This window comes from Hypomesus transpacificus, unplaced genomic scaffold (genome assembly GCF_021917145.1).
Source record: "Hypomesus transpacificus isolate Combined female unplaced genomic scaffold, fHypTra1 scaffold_234, whole genome shotgun sequence".
NCBI lineage: Eukaryota > Metazoa > Chordata > Actinopteri > Osmeriformes > Osmeridae > Hypomesus > Hypomesus transpacificus.
In genome coordinates, this window is record NW_025813768.1 from 148,488 (window position 1) to 173,696 (window position 25,209).

The 25,209-nt window shown below is 47.8% G+C and overlaps 3 protein-coding genes across 4 annotated transcripts in view; 1 reads left to right on the forward strand and 2 right to left on the reverse strand.

The window, feature by feature from the left end:
• Window positions 1-1,261: 1,261 nt before the first annotated feature.
• Window positions 1,262-7,562, reverse strand: atg4c (autophagy related 4C, cysteine peptidase). 2 transcript variants are annotated; one of them, XM_047014282.1, is made up of 11 exons: window positions 7,457-7,562; window positions 6,892-7,004; window positions 6,361-6,444; window positions 5,625-5,855; window positions 4,471-4,795; window positions 4,268-4,338; window positions 3,789-3,928; window positions 3,522-3,600; window positions 2,691-2,767; window positions 2,149-2,268; window positions 1,262-1,792 (listed from the first exon to the last, which is right to left on the reverse strand). In XM_047014282.1, the coding sequence occupies exons 2-11, from the start codon at window positions 6,965-6,967 to the stop codon at window positions 1,625-1,627; spliced, it is 1,371 nt and encodes a 456-aa protein (XP_046870238.1). In that variant the 5' UTR covers window positions 6,968-7,004; window positions 7,457-7,562; the 3' UTR covers window positions 1,262-1,624. The 2 variants fall into 2 exon arrangements, with proteins under 2 accessions (XP_046870238.1, XP_046870239.1); XM_047014283.1 differs by lacking the exon at window positions 1,262-1,792 and having other exon boundaries at window positions 2,176-2,404.
• Window positions 7,563-7,970: 408 nt separating this feature from the next.
• The window catches only part of dock7 (dedicator of cytokinesis 7), a 44,249-nt gene continuing 27,010 nt past the window's right edge, over window positions 7,971-25,209 (forward strand). The window contains 14 exon segments of the mRNA XM_047014285.1: window positions 7,971-8,081; window positions 10,595-10,694; window positions 11,957-12,132; window positions 12,873-12,941; window positions 13,161-13,290; window positions 13,398-13,610; window positions 13,854-13,939; window positions 14,318-14,384; window positions 14,870-15,019; window positions 15,326-15,406; window positions 15,489-15,651; window positions 15,867-16,009; window positions 16,155-16,248; window positions 16,372-16,534. Of these exon segments, the coding sequence (XP_046870241.1) occupies window positions 8,044-8,081; window positions 10,595-10,694; window positions 11,957-12,132; window positions 12,873-12,941; window positions 13,161-13,290; window positions 13,398-13,610; window positions 13,854-13,939; window positions 14,318-14,384; window positions 14,870-15,019; window positions 15,326-15,406; window positions 15,489-15,651; window positions 15,867-16,009; window positions 16,155-16,248; window positions 16,372-16,534 (1,673 nt within the window). The 5' untranslated portion in view covers window positions 7,971-8,043.
• Window positions 17,476-22,179, reverse strand: angptl3 (angiopoietin-like 3). The gene is made up of 7 exons (XM_047014289.1): window positions 21,542-22,179; window positions 21,260-21,370; window positions 20,868-20,973; window positions 20,640-20,753; window positions 20,137-20,232; window positions 19,207-19,479; window positions 17,476-19,084 (listed from the first exon to the last, which is right to left on the reverse strand). The coding sequence occupies exons 1-7, from the start codon at window positions 22,058-22,060 to the stop codon at window positions 18,900-18,902; spliced, it is 1,404 nt and encodes a 467-aa protein (XP_046870245.1). The 5' UTR covers window positions 22,061-22,179; the 3' UTR covers window positions 17,476-18,899.

The following is a 25,209-nucleotide window of genomic DNA, read 5'->3' on the forward strand; positions in this document are numbered from 1 at the left end:
TGATATTCCTGCTCTCTGTACACACCCGCCCCCTCATACACACACACACACACACACGGCTGTCCTCTAAAAACAGCCCTGTATGGATCCAGTGATCGGACACAAGTGTGTAAATGCTTCCTTTATGCGGTGCTGCAGGTCCTTCATGTTGTCAGTGAGGAGGATGAAAACAGACCAGTGGTTCTTCCTCCCTGTCCATCCTCCCCCCCCCACACCAGATCTTGGCAGGGCCTCATAACACAAGAATTTGTATTTGTTCATGAAAACAGCCCAGTGTTGCTTGAAGCTTGTAGCGACAGAGATTAACCATGGCAACAGTGCTCCACATGCAGAGATGCTGTGGGGTGTGTTGCGAGTGGGCCTCAGTGGGTCAAAGGGTCTCCTCTCTCACCACTCTGTTTAACGGGCTGTGAGGTGGATAGCACGTACGATTAGTTTTAATCTGTTACTTTTGACTGGGAAAGATAGGACTGAATGCGTTTCAACACATCTCTGATGCTTGCGCTGGAGAGACAAACATGTTGTTTTGTGTTTTTCTTTTCTAACCAGTCATCTCCAACATTGTGAACAATAAAGGCGCCTGAATTAGTCCAGGGACATTTAAAGGTTTAATAACTTTACTCAACTTTGCTGCACAGCAGTGGGAGAATCAATCACTTGCATTAAGAAGATTTACATTTAATACATTTGGCAACAAGTGGAATTTAGTGCATTGACAGACCAGAGTTGGTCATGAACCAGTTAACAATTGTAAATCACATTTTTTGCAACTTCATAAATTCTGTTATTTTTACCGCAGCCTGTGTGTGTAGGTGCACCGTTTTGTAAACTAGAGTGCTTTAGTGATAAAAACATTTTACTGTGTGGTTGAACTTAGCTCCCAACAAAACTATTTGAAATGAATCAGAACAGAATTAAACTATTTAAACCAACAGGACAGAGTACCATCTAAAACAGCGTTTGAAAATGCATCTGTGTGTGGGGTAAAACCTTGAGGTGAGAAGTCGTACGACCTCATCCCAGCGTTCCTGACTCAGGTGTCAGGAACTAACACTGAGTGAAGCCAGTCATCTGGTCATCCTATAGGTGAGTATATCTATCCACTAACACTCAGTGTATCAAAGGCTCATAGGGAGTCACAAGTCTTCAGTCTTCTGTCACCGTGGAGCAGCAGAGAGTTTATATGAAGGCAAACATGTTCAATCTGGCTTGGGTTTTACTTTACCAATACGTTAAAGGCACCGTATTGTCGTAATCTGTATTGCACATAGTGATGCATGGTATAATTTAATTTACAATCTGCCAGTACAACAGTTTAAACACACCACACAAACACTCACCCGTGTCTTGTGTGGTCCCAATCCACCAAAGAGGGGATGTCACAAGCAACCACATGTGTGTTTAAAGAGTTGGCATCATCTATTGTGGGTAGTCATGATCGGGGGAACAAAAAAAGACCTAAACAGACGACAGTGTTGTTGTTGGGTAAGTGTTATTCAGATCAGTAACGCAGGATATAAGGAGCGACTGGATCAGTCCTGCAGTTTGGCAAAGTGACCTTTTCATCCGATCCTTCTGGAAACCAGAGGTCCTTGGCAGTGACCTTTGACCTCTGCGCCGTCCGTCACAGAAGAACAAAGTCTCCGGCGGTGGCCGTGGCTCTCTTGGTGTCCTGGATGAAGGGCCACTCTCTCTTCTGTGGGGTCACAGCTGCAGAGAGGTCATAGTCTCTCCCGTGGCCCGGCATGAAGGTGAACGCTGGGTACCTCTCTCTTGCTGACGGCTTCAGCACCTGGAACACACACAGGATATGAGCTGGAGCTCTGACCTCTGACCCCTGACCTCTGACCCCTGCCCCCAGGTACATTCAGGCCTAAGATGTGTGACCGTGGGGTGATGCAGAAGGCTCAGGTGCACATGAGGCTGACAGCAGTAAAGGCCGTTTCAGACGGGCGAAACTAAACTTGTGTCGTCAACCTGCACTCATTTACAGCTAAATGGGGCCACCTACTGGCCAACCCCAGGACTTCATGTGGGACTCCAAATGTATTTATTCAGGAGGACACTAAGGACTAGGTCCTGTGACTTCACTGTGCATACGAGGAGCGTTCAGGACGTATACAGAATGCTGTGTGTGTGTGTGCTCACCTTGGCAAGCTCTTGGCTGATCCTCTCGTAGTCGTGGATACTGCGGGAGTAGAACCCAAGCGTGCAGCTGGGATCCATCTTGCTGAAAGGCATCTTCTTTGGCGACGGGCAATGAAAAGACTGTGGAGAAACCGCCTTCAAATATGTAGACCAACCGCCGACGTTAAGACGTCACAAGTGGGGGGTTTTTTTGCGGGTGGAATGATCGTTTTGAGGTTTACTAAAACGCTTTTGTGAAAAGCCCTTCCTGGTTTGTCTGTTGTCGGAAAGGGGGAATAAAACGTGGTGTGATCGATGTTTTCCCGCTTCTGTCACGTTTGAGCGTCCTGAAATATTCAGGCTCCACATCAGCCCCAGTGTCTGAGCCTGAACTTCCCATAATTCCCCTCTGTGCCCCCCCCCCGCATCTGAACACCAAATAAATCAGAGGCAGGGACTCAGTAATTGAGTGGAGAGCCTGCTTTGAGATTCATACCCTTAAGTACTAACAGAAACTATTAAATCCCCATTACTGGAGCTGAGCATGAGCTCTGTGTGGTTACCTGAACAGGGAAAGGGCTGGTGCTGACGTCCACAAAACACTGGCAGTAATGAGGGTCCATGTAAATCAGACTGTCATCTGGAAGGACAAAACAAAAGACAAGTTATTCAAAGAAACATCCGATTATTACCAGCGGCTTACCCTCCAATTTCTATGCAGAACAGCTCAAAGTCATCCGCAAGTGATACTGTTGGGCTTTTCACAGTCAAATATGCCTCCTGGAAGATTCCGGCTTTTTAATATCTACCTGGGAGGATTAAATTCTGCATAATCAAATGCAGTTAGGTTACGAGCGCATTTTTTACACGCTGCACAAAGAGGACTGTCATTAAATTTTCGTGCGGGGGAATTACTTTTACAAACACACAATTATATTGGTCCATTTGCATGTGATGAATGCGTGCTGGCGGGCTGCCCTGGCGGTCTGCCCTGGCAGGATGTATTGCTTGTCATTTAGACATCATCCCTCGCCGTATTTCAAATTGGTAAAATGTAAATGCGTAAATATTGACTGCCAAGATGTACAACTGAAGGTTCCTCTTGGCTGCTGAAGGTGATGAAGAGTAGCTCACTTTGGGGGCACAGATTACATTTATGCGAGCCTCCTATGGAAATCAATTACAGCCCCAACTTGGGAGGTTTACCCGTGATGAATGAGCCGGGCTTTGATGGGTCAGAGAAAATAAAATAAGTCCTGTTTCACCCCACTCTTCTCCACTCGCTAAACAGGAATGCATTAACTTACTTTGGCTTTTCATACAGAGGGGACATTATGCAAAGTCATCTCCCCCTTCCCTCGTCTCCCTCCCTGATTGGTGGGGTGGACGCTAACCTTGAAATCCCACAATGCAGCAGGCTTGTTTGGGCTTGCCCCCGATGATGCCAATGCAGTATTCCAGACTCAGGATGCCCTGGGACACACACACACACGTCTGTTGTTTTCCTTCATTCGACGAAAAACCCGTAAAAAATCTGAGGTTCTCTGTTTGTTAGCAACATTACAATCTCACAGAAACACAAGCAGTCTGTATCTGGGTCGTCATCAGTCCAGCTCTGACCCTGACCCAGGAGAAGGGCGTGCGATTCCTCTCCTGCTCACCTTGACAAAGTTGAAGTACTCTGGGTTGGTGTTCTCCCCTCCCAGACGGACGGGGATGAGGAGGATGACGGCTCGGCTGTTGGTGAGGGCGTGCTGTGGACCAGGGACCTTGTGGCTGTCCAGGACATCAGCACTGTACACTGGGAGCAGGAGAAACACCGCAGAGCTCAGACTTATCTCACTGGCTTCCCTCCTAGACCGGATGACTTTCTGTGTGTGACCGGGGACTCTGCAGGATCATCAGGTCACTTGGTGATCTCTGTACGAGCACCTTACACTGTATATTATTTAGGGGCTCTCTACTTTCAAGATAACATATTTGATACTCGATTCAAGATGGAAGTACTGGTGGAGCTTTGCACTTCTGCCTCTCCTTCTCTTCTCCACCCTCTGTAACTCTCTCTCTCTTCCTGTTTGTGACGAGGGGTCAAACTGGGCGCTGAGCCCAACTCTGCCATGAAGAAGCTCATCTTTCATACCTGTGCCGTCCTGTGCCACGTAAGTGGTTATCCCTGCCAGCCCAGGATCTGTGGCCTCCTCTACAGCTTTCCTGAGTTACAGCACAAAACAGGGATAAAAAAGAGAGAGAGACAATGAGAAACGTACAGTCTTAACCTCCTGACATCCCCCACTCAGAAACCCAGCGATTGAGACACGTTCTTCCGCACGGCTCCAGACCAACCTGAGGATGTGTGCTACCGCGGCAGGGCCATACCAGTCCCCAGCCTGCCTCCCCAGCCCCAGGCCCAGCCTCACCAGCCTGTGCAACCCCAGCTGGGCGTCAGGGACATCCCCGAACCAGCTCACCAGGGTGCGGTGGTACACCTCCCTGAGATGGATGTCTGCCTCCTCAGCCCCGCCCGGGGCCTGGAGCCGGGGCTTGGGGCCTGGGGTCCGCTCACCCTGGAGAGAGGCTTCCAAGGAGGCCACTAGACGCTTTGCTGCACTGGTGGTTCTTGTTTCTGTGTCCAGTGGCTGCAGGGTCAACGCTTCCGACCACCTCCAGTCTGCGGAACACAAGGAAGGAGTCATGATATGACTAGTTCAGTCATTTAGCTTGCGTCGGATCTGAGCATGCTCAGACAGCGTCGTCCCTTAGAACAAAGACAGTCTACTTGAGAAGTGAAGTCTTAAATCTTCATCTGTATGGAAACGAGCCAAGCTTGAGTTTAAATCAAAGAACAGGGAGATCCTATCGTGTAAAAGTCCAATTATAGAGTAGTAGTGTCCAGTATTTCACTTTTATAGTATTTGACTCCCACAAACAGAGGGGACCCCTGACTGGTGATAGTGGGAGGGGCCAAGACCATAAAAGGCACCTGACTAGACTAAAAAGCTTGAACAAAATGACCTTGCGAACTGAATCAAAGTGAAATTGATCAATAAATATCTTTAAGAGGCCGTTAGTAATTTTATAGAGAAATTTCTTTAATGACACATTTCAGATTGGATGGAAGAACAAGTTAGTGCTTGAATATTGTTTTCTAAATTACTGCATAAAACTCATGCATTCATTGTGTGGGCCGAATCAAGAGGTTTTTAGGTGTGGTTAGACTCATCTTACACGGTATGAGACTCAGATGCTGAGTTTTTGAATAACTCAAATACAAGGACCAAAATGTTCAGTTTCAGTTTGAGAATCATTGGGGGGAAACCCCCTAACCCCATCATCCTTAGCCGTGCGTGAATCACACAGATATCCGTTTGCCCTCGACCCCGAGAGTTTAAAACAAGAGACATGACTCATGGGAACATCTGGGAGCATCTGTTCCCACATTCCAAAAACACGTTCCTTCCACAGGAACCCTCCCCAGCCTTAGTTGTGGTTCCACTGACCTCTCCCGAGGAAGTGTAGAACCAGGGCCTGGGCCAGCATCATCTGCCCTGCTCGGATCATGCAGCCCCAGCCGCAGTCAGATGTCAGGGAGGAGCCAGGGAGGGCTGGGAAGTCCTCCCGGTAAGTCAGCCAAAGGCGGGACCCAAAGTCCCTGCGGAAGGCCTCCACGTTCCCCATGACGAGGTCCTCTTCAGGCGCCGCCCAACCGTCATCCGTGCGGCCGTCCTTCTCTGGGGAACACAGGAGGGCGCTGGTCATCACAATAACCCTGACCCTGGTGGCAGGGCACACAACTAACTAGCACAGTGGTTCCCAACCCTGGTCCTTGGGACCCCCTGTCCTGCATGTTTTAGATGTTTCCCTGCTCCAACACACCTGATTCTAATGAATGGTCATTAAAAGGCTTCTGCAGAGCTGGATAACGACCCATTCATTAGAATCAGGTGTGTTGGAGCAGGGAAACATCTAAAACATGCAGGACAGGGGGTCCCAAGGACCAGGGTTGGGAACCACTGAACTAGCACTATCCACCAGACAAATGCTGGTAAAATAAGCAAGCGGCTCGTAGATTTGAGTCACCCACAGAGCCAAATCAGTAATCTGGTCAAATTTGACCATTCACTAGCCGTCTTGGAAGGTGGAAAAATGTTGCACCCTGTCTGTTGGTAAATCATATCCGTTTAACCCTTGTGATGGAGAATGTCTGTGTTTTTAGGAGACACTCCTAGTGGTTACCTTCATTCTTGAAATGATAACATTTTCCCAGTAGAAACACTGGGGAATTCCTGCTGAATGTAGTCTTTGTCTTCAAGGCCCAACCTTAAAATCAACATTTGAAACAGTTAGTCACAGACGTGTCCCCCACAACATGGACACAGGCTGCTAGATCATTCACACAGATTGGCACATAGGCTATTCAAACGGAGGCCTGGAAAGACGTCCTTGTTGAGCAGATTATACCATGCACTTGAAAGCCTGAGTTGGTAATGACTGTTTTTAATAAGACAACCTTGTATTCTGACGATTATCAGCTGTGTCACGTGCTTGGTGACAAAATCGGCGAAACAAATCTTGACAGGAGCAGAAGACTGGCAATGCTTGTTTTGTTTATGTGTTTTTTTTTATATATATCTACATACACAATATGAACCGTAACTCGTTCCAGCCAGGACTGTGGAGAATAAAGCACAAATATAAAGATAAGAGTATAGAGGACGTGCCTCTGCCTGTGTTAGGAAGCCTGACGGGGTCATTTCATGCACTTACTGTACTTCACATTATGCCACGCTGACATGAACTTTGTTTTCAATTTCTCCATCTCGTCGGTGCCTTTGTTTTCCATTTTGACCACAGGGGAATGGAACCCATCCCAGCGTGTCCTGCACAATTCACACACAGATATTATGGATTGTACCTTTTTTTTACCGATCAATTAAGTACCTTCTACTACTACTGTACAATACCAGTTGTTTTGCAGACTACTGATTGCTGTGACAATTTTTTCTCGCTCTCGTTACTGGAACCAGAACTAAAAAGGCAATGACGACCTATTTTACTTCAGCTAATATAGTTGACAAAAGTCTCCCATTTGCCTAGCTTATTATAAGCCTCTATCTCCAGTCAAATTGCGGTCTAAGACTGCGGTGACAGTATTACAACCTCCTGTCTGAATGTGTGTAGGTTAATCAGTTAGCTAGCGTTAGCTAACGCGACGTCTTGCTAACCCTGAAGTGCCGAGCTGACAAAAGATTTCAGCTCTTCATAAACAGGTCTTTGGTTTGCCTTGAACCTTGAACCTCAAACCAAACTTATGTCACTTAAATGTACTTACTTTGTAGCCTGACTTGCCAAGTTAGCTAGCTGTTCACATTTTAGAGGAAGCTATTATACTTTTTTTTTTTAATTAAAGACAGGCACGAGACTCTCGCGGTGTTTGCGTCATATTTGGATGACGTTCCATCCGTTGCATCGCGAGGCTGCCCTTTAATTTGATGGACTTGCATTCTCTGCAGTCTGCCTCTGTTAACATTAATTTTATACTCCTTGAATGCTTTCACAATTAAAACATTAAAATGGATAGATTATGAATATGGAAGAGACTTCTCTTTATATATTGAGTTTACACGTTTTATCATTTGAAATGTATCATTGTAAATGAACGTATGCACATACAACTAAAGGCGAATAAACATACTTGGGTTAATCTCTGTTTATGTATGTATTTATATATCTATCTCCATTCATGTTAACTGTTTCTCTGCCTCTGTCCGTGTATACACTTGGGTGTGTTCGGGCACTATTAGGTTACTTACGGTAACAATTCCATTCTCCCTTTCCACGCGTAGTGAGGCGACCAGGCAGCCGAGTGTGGAAAGTCTGACTGGGAATCTGACTCCGAGCTCATCAGCGGCCATAACTATGGCTGAACGCCGCGCCTTCGCCCAGAAAATTAGCAGGTAAAGTCGTTACTCCATATTTAATCTGCATGGGAGTATGTTCATGGTTGTGTGTTTCAAAGCTTTATTATATCTGGGGGTTCGTTTCGTTACCATCTTCCAAAGAGACCCAGCGAGCTAGCATCTGTAGCTAGCTCGCAAGGCAGATCAAAGATGCCCCAACACCAGACCCGCCCAGCGAGAGTAACGTTTTCTACTTGTTTTGTATGTCTGTTATTCGATTGCATGTGTTATCATGTGTTTTTATCACGCGACTATATGAAATAAACCTTTGCTCTTCTGAGCGAGCTGCAGTAGTCAATCGCGGTTATTGGGTAGAGGGGCTTTAATGTGTGAGGCTAGACAGTTAAATTATACGGCTGGATGTCTCAAATTGACTGTTTGTCACCGTTGTTTATACTGAGGTTGACACGAGAGCAAAACGTCAGTCCAGCTGTACAACGGTGCTGGAGATTTTCCATCTCATCCAAATTCTCTAATCTTTCTAGCCAAACGTTTTCTGAATGCATTCTCATCACATAAATCCATAATAGGGAAAAACAATAGGCATTGTCTAATCCTGATGTGCTTTAAATGGTTAGATGGCTAAACAATATGAGTTGGTAAATTGGGTCACATGAAAAAGGGATTACACGGCACTATTTGATTAACTTCGGGGTGAACTGGGTTATGTATTCCCACACAAGTAGACAGTGTCAAATAAACAGGACGAATAGTTTTACTATGCTGTCACACACACGCACAGTTTATGGTGCGTGAGTTTAACTTCAGACCTCGTTGCTAGTTGAGGGAAGCACCACTTCACCTCCGAATACAGTTAGGGGGGGGGGTTCATCTGAAGTTTTGGGGAAACCAGGCAGATGTCTACGTTATGTCTCGCCTGATGGATAACGTGAGATGATTTGTCATATTTGTGTGGTGTTACAGTGGCACATACGAGTATTGGCATTGCACAGGGAGAGAGACTTTGAAACTTTTAAAAACGTTCCCCCCCCTTTGGTGGTTGGTGCCAGCTTGACTGTCCTTGGTTCAGTAAGGAGTTGGCCTTTCCCAAACAGAAAGCATATTGTTTACTCCGTCTTCTCTTTAAATGCCAACTCAGTCTGTGCATATTTGAATTACAAGACACAGAACTGTTAAGGGGTTTGTCTTGCTCATGTCGGTCATACTATTTGGCAGCCTATACATTTGAGCCACACGAGTAAGCAAAATTATATTTGTTCTCTCCAGATCATCATACTTAGCTTTGAAAGCTTCGCCAGTGTTTGTAGCCAATCTGCCCTCAGGATGGAAAACAAGGAGTCTGTTTGGTTAATCAACTTGTCCCTCCTGAGTTGTGACGGAGCTAAATAAAGGTCTGGACTGAGGCTGCGGAGAGGACTGTGGAATGTGTTGATGGTTCACTGCCTCTGTCTATTGGCTTATCCTCCCGGGGAAGGCAACACACAGCCCCTGGAGCTATGTCAGGGGTTGTCCAGAGTAGGCAAACAATCTGGAACGCTTCTCAATTCCCTTGATTGGTACAGATAGGGATGTTGTTGACCCTTCTAACCCTGACGGCGTGTCGCTGTGACCGTCTTTGCTTCGTATCAGCGATGCCGCCCCCCCCCCCCCCCCCTCCCCTTAGCGCTTCACCTGGTTACTGCTGCGTAGCAGCTTCCTTCAAGGCAAAACAGAGAAGTGTTTTTGATGTCGGCAATGATTTAAAGGGGACTCTGTGGCAGCAGTTGCAGACCAAGCTGTTTGTGATGACTGAGGTCCAGTGGCTTTTTATTAGCTCTCTCTGTCTCCCCCCCCCCCCCCCACCCACCACCACCATCTCTTTGGTGTGATATACGGCTGTGTTATACATGGGCATGAAGGCCGGACAGAAGCCAGGCAAGGGAGACCCCTTGGCCATAGTAGCCATAACACTAATGTTTGGAAATACAACAGAAATGCTGCTCTCTTCCACGGCCGTGTCACTCCAAAAGAGTAACCACTGCAGTCGAGGCAACTGGCCTTGGCTGTTTAGCCATATATTCTGGTCTTCTCTGCATCGCCCTCTTTACAAACCCCAGCGGGTGAGATACGACTCGAAGGGCCACAATGTGTAATCTAAGGCCCTGTTTATCGAACACGAATAAGGACTTGGCGAGATTTACTACCACAAGGTCTTATTTCTGTAATCCCTAAACCATCCACTAGAATAAATGTTGTCTCTTCTGTAGAAAATTATGTCTAAACAATGTGTGGAACACCATGAATGACCCTATGTGTATGTTGATGTGTGTAGCCTAGTGTAACCTATGTGAATTAGTTGAACTCTCTCAGGTATAAATGCAGTCCACCCGCGTCAGCGAAAAGCTTGCTCGGCTAGCGAAAAGCCACCTAGCTCTTCGCCGGCGTAGCAGGCAGGGAGTTGTGCTTGCGAGTCAGTTCGAGTACCAGTGTAGGGAAAGATTCGGAGGACTGACAAACGGCGCGACAACGTCGGTGACGCTAACTCCCGCTGTCTCCTCGTCTCTCTGCAGGACCGTGGCAGCAGAGGTGCGGAAGCAGATCGCCGGCCAGTATGTGGGCTCCCCGCAACTGCTCAAGAACCTCAACGTGGGCGTGGCCGCCAGCAACACCGTGAGTACTCGGAGTGTTCGGCGAGAGGGAGGGTCGGCGCGTGTAGGCTGACCTTTAACCTTGTCTCTGTCAGTGTGTGAATGAGGCCAAAGAAAAGAAAAGCTCTTTACGTTACATTTTGTCATTTAGCAGACGCTCTTAACCAGAGCGACATACAGTAGGAACAGGGACATGCCTTGCCCAGGGACACAACATCATTTGGCAGGGAGTCGATCCAGCAACCCTCTGATTACTAGCCTGACTCCCTCACCGCTCAGCCATCTGACTCCCTACGAGTTTCTTTGAGTGCTGCTAAGGTAGAAAAGTTTGGAAGCAAGTCCGTGACAATGTTTTGAATTTTAAAAGGCATTGAAGAGGAGGCATTGTAAGAGCGTCTGCTAAATGACTAAATTAATACTTAATTTAATATATACATTTTAACACCACCAAAAGGCTGCTTCAGAAATTCAGCAGCCTGAATTTTGTTCTATTTGAATCTCTGAAGCTTTAATTTTATACATTTTTATTTTGGGGATCTGACTTTTACTAGACAACTTGAATTTCTGAACCTTGAATTTTTGGATCTAAAAAATTATTTCAAATGTATCTTAACATTGTCACTGATTTTCTTCCATAGAAAAGCGCTGTATGTAGTAATGCAGTCCATTTTAACCTCATTTCCCACCTCATTGTGGGTGACACCCCTATTTAACTCTTAGTTATGTTTGTCTGGGAAGACTATTTGGTTTTAACGTCCCGGTGCCAACACATTACCCTAACGCTGTCCCCACCGCAAGGCCAAATATGCAAATATCCCTCTTAATTAGGCTGAAGCCAGCTGTTAATTAAAGTGTGACTGAATTGCGTTTGTTCCAGATTTACTCCCCACCAAACACGCTTTTAGTGTAGAGAAATAACACCCCTTGGGTTCATCATTTCTGAGCCGGGCTTAAGCGTGTAAAACAATGAGTGGATGTGCTGCTGTGCCAAAACTCACAACTCCAGTTTGGGTGTCTTCAAAGCACCTATGAGATATAAGATGTTTTTTTTTAAATTATATATTTAGAAATTCAGCTGGAGAAGTTGACAGGTGGTTTGTTATTTTATTTTTGTTCTATAAAATGTTTCTCTCTCTCTCTCTCTCTCTCTCTCTCTCTCTCTCTCTCTCTCTCTCTCTCTCTCTCTCTCTCTGTCTCTGTCTCTCTCTCTCTCTCTCTCTCTCTCTGTCTCTCTGTCTCTCTGTCTCTGTCTCTGTCTCTTTCTATTTCTCTCTCTCTGTGTAGGTTCCTCTCACAGAGGCGGTGGAGCCAGTGGACTTTGAGGAGTACCTCCTCACCCACCCCCCCATCATCGAGTCAGGCCCCCTGCACGACCTGATCGAGTTCCCCCTCGACGACATTGAGGTTCTCTACACCCCCAGGGAGTGTCGCACCGTGGGTCAGCCTGTTCCTGAGGAGGGGTGAGTGTTCCACCAGACACGGTGCACGGTCACCAGGGGAAGGGAGGAGGGCGGAACCCTTTTCTAGAGAACCTGCCGAACCTCCTTGGACATAGGAGTCCCTGAGGACAGACCTACCTCAGCCAGCCAGAGAGAGGCCTCAGCCCTAGCATGTCGCCTGGGGAAGTTTCAGTGCAAACCACCCGTGTAGCACATTAGGTCTAACCCAATCAAAGCCTGGGCTAACTGAACGTGTCCTCTTATCCTCCTGTAACCTGATTACACTAATAAATTCCCCCCAATGATGAATAAAGCAAATAAGCATTGGGCTTGGATCACATTACCATCAGTCAGCCTGCCCCTCTAGCTGATTGGAGAGAGAGTCCCAATCAGCCTGCTGCTGTAGATCTCAGCTTGAGGCTGTTCTGCAGGTTTAGCATTAACCTCCTCCTCTCTGGTTTTTAGTTTTAGAACTCCTGTGAACAAAACAAATCGGTTTAGATCATTTATCACCTCGACTGTAAAGCTTTTAAATTCTAGAGAATGTTAGTAGGAATAAATACAATTTCTTTAGAGGAGTTTTCCATGTTTGTTTGGGCTGTCTGGATAGTTTGATTGTTGTGTTTATATACTTGTAATGCTGAAACCAAATGGGCCCATGGGAAATCAATAAACCGAACTGAACTGATAATTGATTGGACGGCGGTGTTGGGTGTCATGGCTGTGGACTGGTGATGGTGTAACGCTTGTCTCTCCTGCAGAGACACCGATGCTCATGTCAGAGACTGTGTCAGGTCCTACACTGAGGACTGGGCCATCGTCAACAGAAAGTAAGACTTCCTCCTGTAACAAACTGATACTCGGAAAGTTAACCAACCAGCCTGTACCACAACAAAGTGTTGCTGTAAAAATGGATTTGCCTTCATCGCGTAGCTGATAAGGCGACCGGAGGGGACAGTGCATGCAAAGTAGCTTTTTGTTACAACCTGGACATTTTTTAGCTGAACTGTTCCACCATTACGGCCTACTGCCTGTCTTTGCGTCAACAGGTACCACAAGCTGGGCACTGGCTTCAACCCCAACGCCTTGGACAAGCAGAAGGAGAGGCAGAAAGGGCTTCCTAAGCAGGTGTTTGAGGCGGATGAGATGCCAGACAGTAGTGCCTACCAGGACGACCAGGTAACTCTAACACTACCAGCACACTGTTCTGTTAAGGCTTCCAAGAACCTGGATAGCTTTCAGGAACTTAGGTCTCAAACTTGTATTTGTGTGTGTGTGTGTCCCAGGATGACCTGAAGAGGAGATCCATGTCCATCGATGACACCCCGCGGGGCAGCTGGGCGTGCAGCATCTTCGACCTGAAGAACTCTCTACCAGACGGCCTCCTGCCCCATCTCCTCGACCGCTCCCCCAACGAGGAGATCGACCGCCACAACGAGGAGCAGCGCAAAGCCCAGCGCCACCGCGAGCTGTTTGCTCTGCACCCGGCCCTGGACGAGGTAACTACCGTTAACACTGTTATCATCCCAAACACGCATTCAAAAGAGCATCGTTAAATCACAAAGAATCCAGTTTTGTAGAATATCCTCTCTCGGAGACGATTTACACGTAGCCTTTCAAACAGTCTCCCATGTCCCTCAGACAGAGAAGTGTCTAGGTAATCCAATGTTTTCGATGCGTGTTCCCCTGTACTCCGTCCATGAAGAGATGGACTAAACACTATTCTTCGTCATCATGTTCAGGATGAACCGATTGAACGCCACTGTGTTCCCGACGTCCCAAAAGAACACTTTGGCCAGAGGCTACTCGTCAAGTGCTTGTCTTTGAAGTAAGTGCAGGACAGCGTCACATTATGAATATATGTAATGTAAATGTTATGTGGGCGCTACAGCGTGACGTCGCAAATATATTATTCAAACATTCCAATTGAATATTTTTGATATACATGATAGACAACTACGCGACAAACCTTTTAGCATGGCTTCAGAATGTACTAATTAGAAGGCTAGGAAGTGACAAGGTTGTTGCATTGCTTTGAGTATAATGCCAGGTCATTTAGCCTGGCAGCTAACGAAACTAGCTATATTTATTTGGAACTCGCTCCATAACAGCGCCCTCTCCCTTTCTACACCCCCCCCCCCCCTTTTTGTTTTGTTGACTTTTCCTTTTCTTATTTTGCTGACCCCTTCGTTTTTCCCCCTTGAAGGTTTGAGATTGAAATCGAGCCCATCTTTGCCAGTCTGGCCATGTACGATGTCAAGGAAAAGAAAAAGGTAAAACTGTATTCAATGCCACTGGGCCCTGAGTTGCCCTTTCATTCAGAAAAATCAGTAAAATTGTTTGTGATGCCGACGTGAATTAGATGAGTGCACAATAAAAGCACTTTATGTACTTGTCCTGTAATCCTATCCCGACTGGACCTGAATTATACTGTGACGCTGGTGCAATTGGACCCCCTCAACACCCCCTGAAACTCTACAGTCCTAATTTTGTCTGACGAACACTAGAGGGTAGCAGTGACCGTTAAAAACTGTCCTTGTGATTGAGCATACTCGTCTGTTTCATGCACACCCTTGTGCTTTTTGACAGTGAAGTAGGCTTTTCATCACAGGCTTAGTCAGGGGTTGTCATTTGACAAACAAACTGTGAAATATGTGTCACCTAAGGGCCAAGGTTAAATAAAGCTTCCTATCGGAGTGGATATTCACCAGTCACCATCTCTCTCATGCTTCTCCTGTGTGGCCCAACTCTCCGGCAGATCTCAGAGAACTTCTTCTTCGACCTGAACTCTGAGCAGACCAAGTCCATGCTGCGTCCCCACGTCCAGACGGCCGCCATCTCCACCCTGGCGCGCTCCGCCATCTTCTCCATCACCTACCCGTCGCAGGACGTGTTCCTCGTCATCCAGGTGAGGCGTGCAGCCGCCCCTCCCCTGCCGTCATGCGGGAGAGGGGATTGTGTCGTTCGTGTCCATGGCTGCGTCTCTTGAGGGTTCTCTGCTTATTTACATTTAGTCATTTAGCAGACGCTCTTATCCAGAGCGACCTACAGTAAGTACAGGGACATTCCCCCGAGGCAAGTAGAGTGAGGTGCCTTGCCCAAGGACACAACGTCATTTCGAACCGGCAACCTTCTGAGTAATAGCCCGATTCCCTAACCGCTCAGCCATCTGGCCCCCTGATGTTGTTCCTCCCCTGTGGTCTGTGGTGTCCAGCTGGAGAAGGTGCTACAGCAGGGGGACATCGGAGAGTGTGCAGAGCCCTACATGGTCTTCAAGGAGTCGGACGCAGCCAAGGTACAGAGTCTACCGTGACCTTGACTTGTGAGAGAGGAAGTGGAATGTTAGGGTTGATGCGTGTCCTCCTGAACCCCCTCAGAACAAGGAGAAGCTGGAGAAGCTGCGGGGACAGTCGGAGCAGTTCTGCCAGCGTCTGGGGAAATACCGCATGCCTTTCGCCTGGACCGCCATCCACCTGATGAACATCGTCAACAGTGCCGGCAGCCTGGAGAGAGACACGGAGCTGGATGTGGGGCTCTCAGGTCTGACCTACCCTCCTCTAGGCTGGGGCTGAGGCTGGGGCTGGGGCTGAGGGTGGGGCTGAGGCTGGGGCTGAGGCTGGATCCATTGTTTTGGAAATATCAGGGAGATGTGCATGTTCATGTGACTCCCCCCCCCTCCTCCTGGTAAACAATGACCTTTGACCTTGTGGTATCTGTTGTTTTGAACTCTGGGTACGCCCCCCTTGACCTCTCAGAGAGGAAGGGCTCGTGGTCGGAGAGGAGGAACTCGAGCATTGTGGGCCGGCGCTCCCTGGAGAGGACGGCCAGCGGAGACGAGTCGTGCAGCCTAACCAGCTTCAGACCCGCCACTCTCACCGTCACCAACTTCTTCAAGCAGGTGACAAGAACTGCCCTGAAGGCACCCCTTAAACCACCTCAACCCTTCAACACTTCAACCCTCCCTGCACAGCTCACACCTTGACACACCACAGTTCATCGGCTAAGCTGCGCCTCTGTTCCGGTGTGTGTGTGTGTGTGTGTAGGAGGGAGACAGGCTGAGCGATGAGGACCTGTACAAGTTCCTGGCTGACATGAGGAGACCGTCGTCCGTTCTGAGGAGACTGAGGCCCATCACAGGTAAGTCTCTCACCTGCCTACCTGCAGGTAAGTCTCACCTGCCTACCTGCAGGTAAGTGTCTCACGGGGTCTTGAGTGAACGTGTCATCCTGGTAAATCCCCTTCCTCCGGTTCTCTCCACAGCCCAGCTGAAGATCGACATCTCCCCAGCTCCAGAGAACCCTCACTACTGCCTGACCCCTGACCTGCAGCAGGTGAAGCCGTACCCAGACAGCAGGGTGCGCCCCACCAGGGAGATCCTGGAGTTCCCAGCCAGAGACGTCTACGTGCCCAACACCACCTACAGGTGAGGAACACACAGCTTCTGAGCCCTCCACAGGGGGGCGCTGTCACCGCACGGGTGTGCGTGACACAACCGATGAAGCGGACCTAACTCTGGGAGAGATTTCTAAAGATGCAGAATGAGGTATTTGGTTTCAGCTGCTGCTGGGGGGGTGGGGGGGGGGGGGGGGGTGGGGGTGTAGAGGTGGGTGGGGGGGGTGGGGAGGATTGTAAGGGACCACATATGGTTTTCTCCAATGCACGGTACTTTGCCCCTTTGTGACCCACTGGGTTCAGTGCGGACTGATCTGTGACATCACGCCTTGTCCTGTGGTGGTGTGTGTGTAAGCTCACCCCCCCCTCTGACCTGAGGCTATTTCCATCCAGATCAAGGGGAGGCCGGCTGGCGGCTGCTCCTTATCAGGGGCCCCGTGTTGACACGGCCTCTTCAGCCCCGGGCCGTGTTTGCCTGCTGATAGCTCGCCGAGCTCATGGCAACGCCGGCGGGTCGGACCTGACGACACTGGTCGAGTTATTGACATACGTGCGTCTGCGTACAGTAGCGTTCAGATGGATGGTACGTGATGTGAGCGCACTGTGTAAGGTGCCTTCATTGGGTGGAGACGGTTGTGTTTATGCTACGATGCTATCAAGCATTTATATATGAGCTGGCTGTGGTTGGTGTAAAGGCTGATGGTGGAGGGGTCGTGACCTGGATCACGTAGCAATCAGGAAAACAGTGCATGGGTAACCACCGCTAGGCGGTAACACTAACTCACCACGGAAAAGATTAGGAAGGACCCATTCTGTACAATCGGAAGGTGGGCAGAAATGTATGTTTTGGAAAGATAAGTTTTAAATAGTAATAGTGTGTTCCTTATGGATGTTATAAGTTTATTATAACATTTATTAAGTTATTGTGAACTACAGGAAGGCCTTCAGATTCAAGAAAAAGCTGTCAAATGTTACTTTTATTACATTGATGTTATAATTTGACTTTATAAATATGAATGACCAGAATTCCCTTTTAAGGGTTAAGTATTTGTGAGAAACACAAAACAGTACATATAGACAAGAGTCAATATGACCCATTAATGAAAGAAAACAACATGAAAATGAGACTTGCCACCATCTCTCATACCGGACCATAGAACAATATGAAAATGGTTTAAATACATAAAGTAAAAAACGAAAACATTGAATAAACCAAGATCTGTAACACGGAAGTATCTAAATGTGTAGTTTGTGTAATTCTACAAAGTAGTTGTGCATTTAGTGACATAAAGGATCAGGAGAGGAAGAACAACATAGATCAGATTAAGATCATTTAGTGACATAAAGGATCAGGAGAGGAAGAACAACATAGATCAGATTAAGATCATTTAGTGACATAAAGGATCAGGAGAGGAAGAACAACATAGATCAGATTAAGATCATTTAGTGACATAAAGGATCAGGAGAGGAAGAACAACATAGATCAGATTAAGATCATTTAGTGACATAAAGGATCAGGAGAGGAAGAACAACATAGATCAGATTAAGATCATTTAGTGACATAAAGGATCAGGAGAGGAAGAACAACATAGATCAGATTAAGATCATTTAGTGACATAAAGGATCAGGAGAGGAAGAACAACATAGATCAGATTAAGATCATTTAGTGACATAAAGGATCAGGAGAGGAAGAACAACATAGATCAGATTAAGATCATTTAGTGACATAAAGGATCAGGAGAGGAAGAACAACATAGATCAGATTAAGATCATTTAGTGACATAAAGGATCAGGAGAGGAAGAACAACATAGATCAGATTAAGATCATTTAGTGACATAAAGGATCAGGAGAGGAAGAACAACATAGATCAGATTAAGATCATTTAGTGACATAAAGGATCAGGAGAGGAAGAACAACATAGATCAGATTAAGATCATTTAGTGACATAAAGGATCAGGAGAGGAAGAACAACATAGATCAGATTAAGATCATGCTTCCACTGCAGTGCTAGGGATTTAATATCATGCAGTCTCACATTCATCAAATGTAATTGACAATATCAGTGGTTATATAAGTTATATTTATATATATATTAATATATGTCTGTGTTATAGTCTTTCTCTTCATGTAAGTGCAGTGCTGAGATATTGTGCAAACAAGTGTTGAGTCAGATTGCTGACCATATCTAGTCTTACTGGGTCGTCCTCCCAGACTTTACTCAATACTGTTTGCACGACTGGAATGGTTTCTCTGGAGGTCACTGACCAGCTGGTTTTGCATCACTTTGACCAATCAGCACCATCTCTCACAGGGATCAAACACTAAGGCAACACATCCTGTCAGTCTGTAAATGGTTAATCTGATGTTACCATGTCAACAACGTTTTCTGAGGGGGTCAGTGAAAGCTTGCGGCCAAGGTCGCTGGGCGTAACGACATCTTGGTCGACTTGAGAGAATAGGAGGTTCCAGTCCCGGGCCTCCATAAGATCCCTTTCCTGCCCAGGGAGCCGCCTTTAGACCTCCCCCACAGGTACCTGCCGTTCAGGTTGGTACGGTCGCAGGGGCTGGACCACCATCCGCCTGCAGGAGGACACGGAGGGGGAAAAGAACATCTCAAACATCAGGACGTGCTGACGAAGCACCTCACCTTCCACAGGCGTTGGCTGGGTAGTTCTGGTGCAGCAAACATCCAGGAGCCTTACCGGAGTGGTCGCGATCGCAGCTGGAGGCCGGCTCGTTGTGGTTGACCCTGTCCTTTGTAGAGAATTTCATGCCGGTTTGGGTTGCCATGGCGTCGGGCAGGTCTCCAGACAAGTGAGTGAGGTGGAGGGTGTAGTGAGCAGAAGGGCCTTCCAGGGTGATCTGGTACTCCATAGTGCGCCTCTCTTCCTTCCAGTCCTCCAGCTCCACACGCAATATGGACGCCCCCTGACTGGCAAGGGCCTGGATCTTCCGGAGGCCTAGCCAGAAATCTCCTGCAAAACACACTAGCTGTTACTAAAGCCTTCATATATCTTTCACTGATCCAGAGAATCCAGGAGCACTCTATTCTCCTCTAACGCCCAGGAAAGTTAAATGGTTTGATTATTGCGTGTGGAAGTCCCTTTTTAAGTGAATGCCTTAGAGATGCCGTATGGAATCCAGCGCTGAGAGTAACAGCTTGTGTTTGTCCAGCCTCGGGCTCGCAGGGCTAACGTAATGAGGCACCAGAGAAATAAACTGACACTGAACAATTCATAGCCCAAGGATCTATGGCCTGGTTGGAAGGCTGTTGGACTGGATGGGCTGCAGTCCAGGTCTGACTAAAGTTAATGCTTCCAGGGCTCTGTATAGCCAGACAATGGAGGAAGTCAATCCATCAACGGAAACCTGATATACTGCAATTACTGCTTCCTGCTGGCGTTTCCTACTGGAAGTACTTAAGAATGCTGTTCTGGCTTTTTCTTTTCTTTATGTGAACGTCCAGAGATCTCCGCTCACTGGAAACAGGAGGTTATAAAGGAGGCAGCTGTAAGCTTGTCCTTTTTCCTCTTATCTCTGCACTTTGAAGTCTGTACTTTCTTTTTTGCGATCAGAGCTGTATTTTCTTTACACGCCGTTAAATCAAACTGAAGCTGAGCAGCTGTACTCACTTTCCAAACTGCCAAAGCCGTTCTCATATCTCTCCCATGTCTGATCAAAGTCCACCACCCCTCCGTCTCTGTGCTGGACGACAGTCGATCCTCCATCTTAACATGCACAGGAAGCAGAAATACATGAACTTTGGGGAGACCCAGTGTCGTGGTGCAAAAGGCGGGTCACAATGACCTGAAGGAAACACAAGGGTTCTGGAAGGAGGAACAGGAGTTTAACAAGTTCCTGTCTGATAACCCGACGTAGCACTTCCTTTTGTGTACGATTATTCATACAGTAGATTAGATAACACCGTCATTTCAAATAATATTCTTCTGATAAAATATGTTGGCTGTCTGGGGCGAGACTGTCCTTCTCTCGTTCCAGGGATCCTGCTAATATTCTCAGTTCAGTTTTGTCATGAAAGTCTATCAAACTCAAATATGTCTTTGTTTACTGTAATTGTACAACACAGCTGGGAACGTTTATAACGATACTCTCGCAGGAAGCGTTGGGGAGTTACCTGAGTTCATTTCACAGTACACGTTGAACGGTTCCGACTGGTTTGGTTTGACGGGATACACCCCGCTGTTCCTCTGCCCTCGGTCAAACAGCTCGCTACAGTCCACGGGCAGCTCTGAAACAGTGGAGGAACGTTTTAGGAGATGTGCCAATCACAATGAAGTCAGCTGATGTTTTCTTGTCGTCTGTCTGGCTGCACACTGACAGAACTTCTAAAGACTGTCCTCACCACTCGTGTCTAGGCCAGTTGAGTTCCCCGTCAGATAATCGAACGAGGACAGCATGTCTTGGTCAGACGTTTTCTCTACCGTCTCTTGGAAATCTGTGTCGCTAAACTGGAAAGGACAACATGTCTGTTACAGGGGAGAGTCATCTCCAGCTTCATGTCAAGTCAGCTAGATGAGTCATTTCAACGTCTACAGCACTGTGCACAAGTCTTAGGCACCCAACAGCTTTTACAAGCAATTTTCCGATATTTAACTCGTCTTTTCATTTGATAAATTGCAATGTTGCTTTGCTTTGTAAAATGTGTTCCTAAGACCTTTCTACGGTACTGTACAGTAGTTCAAAACTGAAAAGAACCAGAGTCTTGGATTAGCCTGGGTGAGATCCGAGACCTACTTTTTCCTCCAGAGTCTTGATCTTGCTCTTCTGGTGGTTGAGCTGGTCGTGTTGCTCTCCGACTGCCCTCAGCAGGTCCGAGATCGTCCTCTCCTGAGCCTCTATCACCTCCTGGAACACACCGAGGAATCGCACCTTCTCACCGACTATACAACAAGTCACCTCGACAGATTTATTTGTGAAAAAACATGCACATTCTTTGTGTATCAGTGCCTGGGTGAGTGTGTTTATTTTGGGCTGTGGAAAAGGGTACGTGGGAGATAAGTTTGCGTGAAGACTCACCTTGAGCGAGGCAACCTCGTTGAGCTGCTCCGCGGGAATCATGCTCTGCGACAGTCCCTTCAGCTTCTCCTCCAGGCCTCCCACCTTGTTCTGCAGCTGGCTCCTGTCCTGCAGGATGCTGTTCATCTTCTGGTTGATTTCCAGCGACAGGTTCTTGATCTCCTCGTTGTTGGCTTTGAGGAAGGACGTGGTCTTCTTCAGCTCCTCTTCCTCCTCCTTGATCTCCGAGGTGACCACAGAAAGCTGATAGAAGGACCGGTCGAAGATGTTGAGCTTCTGGAAGATGTCGTTGATCTGAGCCTTGGTCTTATGCACAAACTCCCTGAGGCTCTGACCCAGCTGGAGAAGCCCGTTGGCCAGCAGTCGGACGTCGTCCAGCATGGCGAAGCGGGATTTGGCTTCTGTGGGGGGGGGTGTCAGGTCCTGGGAGGGTAGCGTGGGACTCTCCACCCCAGGAGACTTCACACCAGGAGCAGCCGTGACCACACTCACCAGCAACAACAGGCACACAAGCTTCATGGTAAAATGTACCTCAGGAACGTTCGACAGGGAGAAGTCGTCTCTCTCTCTCTTTCACTCTTCTGGCTCTGTTGTCTCACTCGTCCTGTGCAACTCTCCCTCTCTCTCTCCTTCTCTCTCTCTCCTTGGCTATCCCTCGGTTGGAAAGATGTGAGTGCAGCGGGCAGGGCAGAGTTATATAGCCCGGGCCGACTAAGGGAGGGGGGATTAGTTGATCATTAAACACTGTTATGCTTGAGCTTGTGCCCCAGAGGAGCCCCCCTCCAGAACAAACAAATCACACCAGTGAGCGAATCGCAAACACACCCCCTCCGCCCCCTCTCCCTGCAAACACCCTCGCTCCTATCTGCAGTGCCCCGATCTAGCTGATCAGCAGAAACCTCAACAATGACCATCAGAGTTTTGATAGATCATTGGTGCGATCAATCTGCCCTCATAGCCACACGCCCCGCCCTGATTGATATCGCTGTGTGCAGTTGATGTCTCTGAGCTTGATTTAACGTCCTGCTGAATCAGCTTGGCATCACTCGTGCGACTCTCTCGTCTGGGCCCGACCGCTGTTGAACCGTGAACCAGGGAGGCTGTGTTGTCAGTGCCACCGTTAGTTAGCTTTTCAGATGAAATATAATATCCACACTTGGACAGGGTGAAGTCATCATCTTGGCGTTGCTGTTTTTTGGATGTTCAGTCATTCCTAACCGTGTTGATACCGTAACCCTCTCAGGAGGAAAGGTTAGAGAGACCGCTTGCTTGCTTGCATTCTTTATGTTGTTATAGACCATATTTGGAAGGTGACCATAGACCATATTTTTATAGTACATTGTGGACTTTACTGCATCAGCAGTTTTCAGTGCTATAATCTGACACTACTGTGATCAACATTCATTTCTGGGACAATTTCTCCCCCTGGAGCTTAGCCAAGTTTATGTTAATTCCCCGGTAATCCACATCAAGCATTTGTTCATCCCAGCATGTTTGTAATGTTGTTCCGTGTCGTTCAACACGTCTTCACATAGCATGCAGAACCTCTGTGTTACCAGAACGGTTAACTCCAGTTCATAGCAGTACAGATATGATGGTTGTTTGCACACGTCAAACAGCAAAGAGGCCTTTCGTTTCAGGCTTTCATTTCAGCTAAAAGCTGACCGCCCAGTTCCACGGCCTGCTTGTGTGTCCTGTGTGTCCCCCTGGATCACGCAGTGCAGATGTGGGGCCTGTAGGAAACAGATTCCACTTCTTGTCCTTCTCCGGAGGTCCCTTGACTTCCAAATCCCTTTCTTTCCATTTCTGTTGTGGATCAGAGTTAAGGTTTCTGTTTATTTATTTGATTCCCCAGCTGCAAGACACACATTGTCTAGCTAACTAGAGAGCTGTTACATAATTACCCCAGACAAGCTACTTTCAAAACAGGCTCTTTGTTGGCTGCCGTTGAAATTGAAGCATTGATGTTCTCTCATATAACCTGCATCCGTAAATTCAACGTGTACTTTCATAATTATTAATAATAATAAATCATTCAACGGTATACACTCTCATATACGTTATATCCTTGTAGAACCCTTATTTGTTACTAGCTACCTCATCATGCCATCTCCCTCTTCCAGAGCCCAGTGAGGCTGCCCCCCTGGCCCCCTGCCCCCCTGCCCCCTGCCCCCTGGCCTTGTGTGAGGGTCCGGGCCTTAATCTCTGATTGTAGACTCGGTAAACAATGACCTCGTCCCTTTGTGTACCCACAGACCTAACACACAGTGAGGGGGGGGGGGGGGAGGTTAGAGGTGAGGACAGGGGAGGTGGTGGAGGATAGAGGTGAGGACAGGAGAGGTGGTGGAGGATAGAGGTGAGGACGGGGGAGGTGGTGGAGGATAGAGGTGAGGACGGGGGAGGTGGTGGAGGATAGAGGTGAGGACGGGGGAGGTGGTGGAGGTTAGAGGTGAGGACGGGGGAGGTGGTGGAGGATAGAGGTGAGGACGGGGGAGGTGGTGGAGGATAGAGGTGAGGACGGGGGAGGTGGTGGAGGATAGAGGTGAGGACGGGGGAGGTGGTGGAGGATAGAGGTGAGGACGGGGGAGGTGGTGGAGGATAGAGGTGAGGACAGGAGAGGTGGTGGAGGATAGAGGTGAGGACAGGGGAGGTGGTGGAGGATAGAGGTGAGGACGGGGGAGGTGGTGGAGGATAGAGGTGAGGACGGGGGAGGTGGTGGAGGATAGAGGTGAGGACGGGGGAGGTGGTGGAGGGTTTGGAAATGAGAGCTGGGCTGGATTCATCTCATGCGGCCGAGGCCACCAGTTAGAAAGTCTTTTTTTTGCTAGAAGGAAGTTATTGGAATACGTTTGTTAAACAACGCCACGAAACAGCTTTAGTTGCTCATGAGAACACATCATTAACCCACTGCTTGGGAAAACATGATAGTGACATAAGGAATTGTGGTGTAGGGGGGGATCGGCTGCGGAGAGACAAGCAGGATTCCCACACTGTCAGTAGGGTCCCATCTGTGGTCCCTGGGGGGCCTCCGCCCCCTGCTGAGAGCCTACGTCAGTGCGGTCTGTCAGTCGACCCCCGGCTTCGCTGGGCTTCCTGCCTCTCGCCCTACAGGCCCCCCCATCAGGCCCCCCCAGCAGGCCCCCCCAGCAGGCCCCCCTGCAGGCCCCCCCAGCAGGCCCCCCTGCAGGCCCCCCCGCAGGCCCCCCCGCTCCCAGACCACACAGCTAGCCAGAGTTTACATCTACCCACATCGGTCACATAAGTCAATGGTTTAAAAATAAATATATATATATATATATTATATATATATACTATGCCATTCATTCCATCAACTTGCCTAACCTAACAAAGTACCAAACACTAGACGTTTCCCCTCTTCTGTATCTGTGACCTTTCCATTTGAATTTAAATTACAGCGTTACCAGCCAATCAGACTGCTTGAAAGTAAACTAGCAGTTTGAAGTTGTGAATACCTATTGGCTAACCCTAACCCTAATACCTATTGGCTAACCCTAACCCTAATACCTATTGGCTAACCCTAACCTTAATACCTATTGGCTAACCATAATACCTATTGGCTAACCCTAACCCTAATACCTATTGGCTAACCCTAACCTTAATACCTATTGGCTAACCCTAACCTTAATACCTATTGGCTAACCCTAACC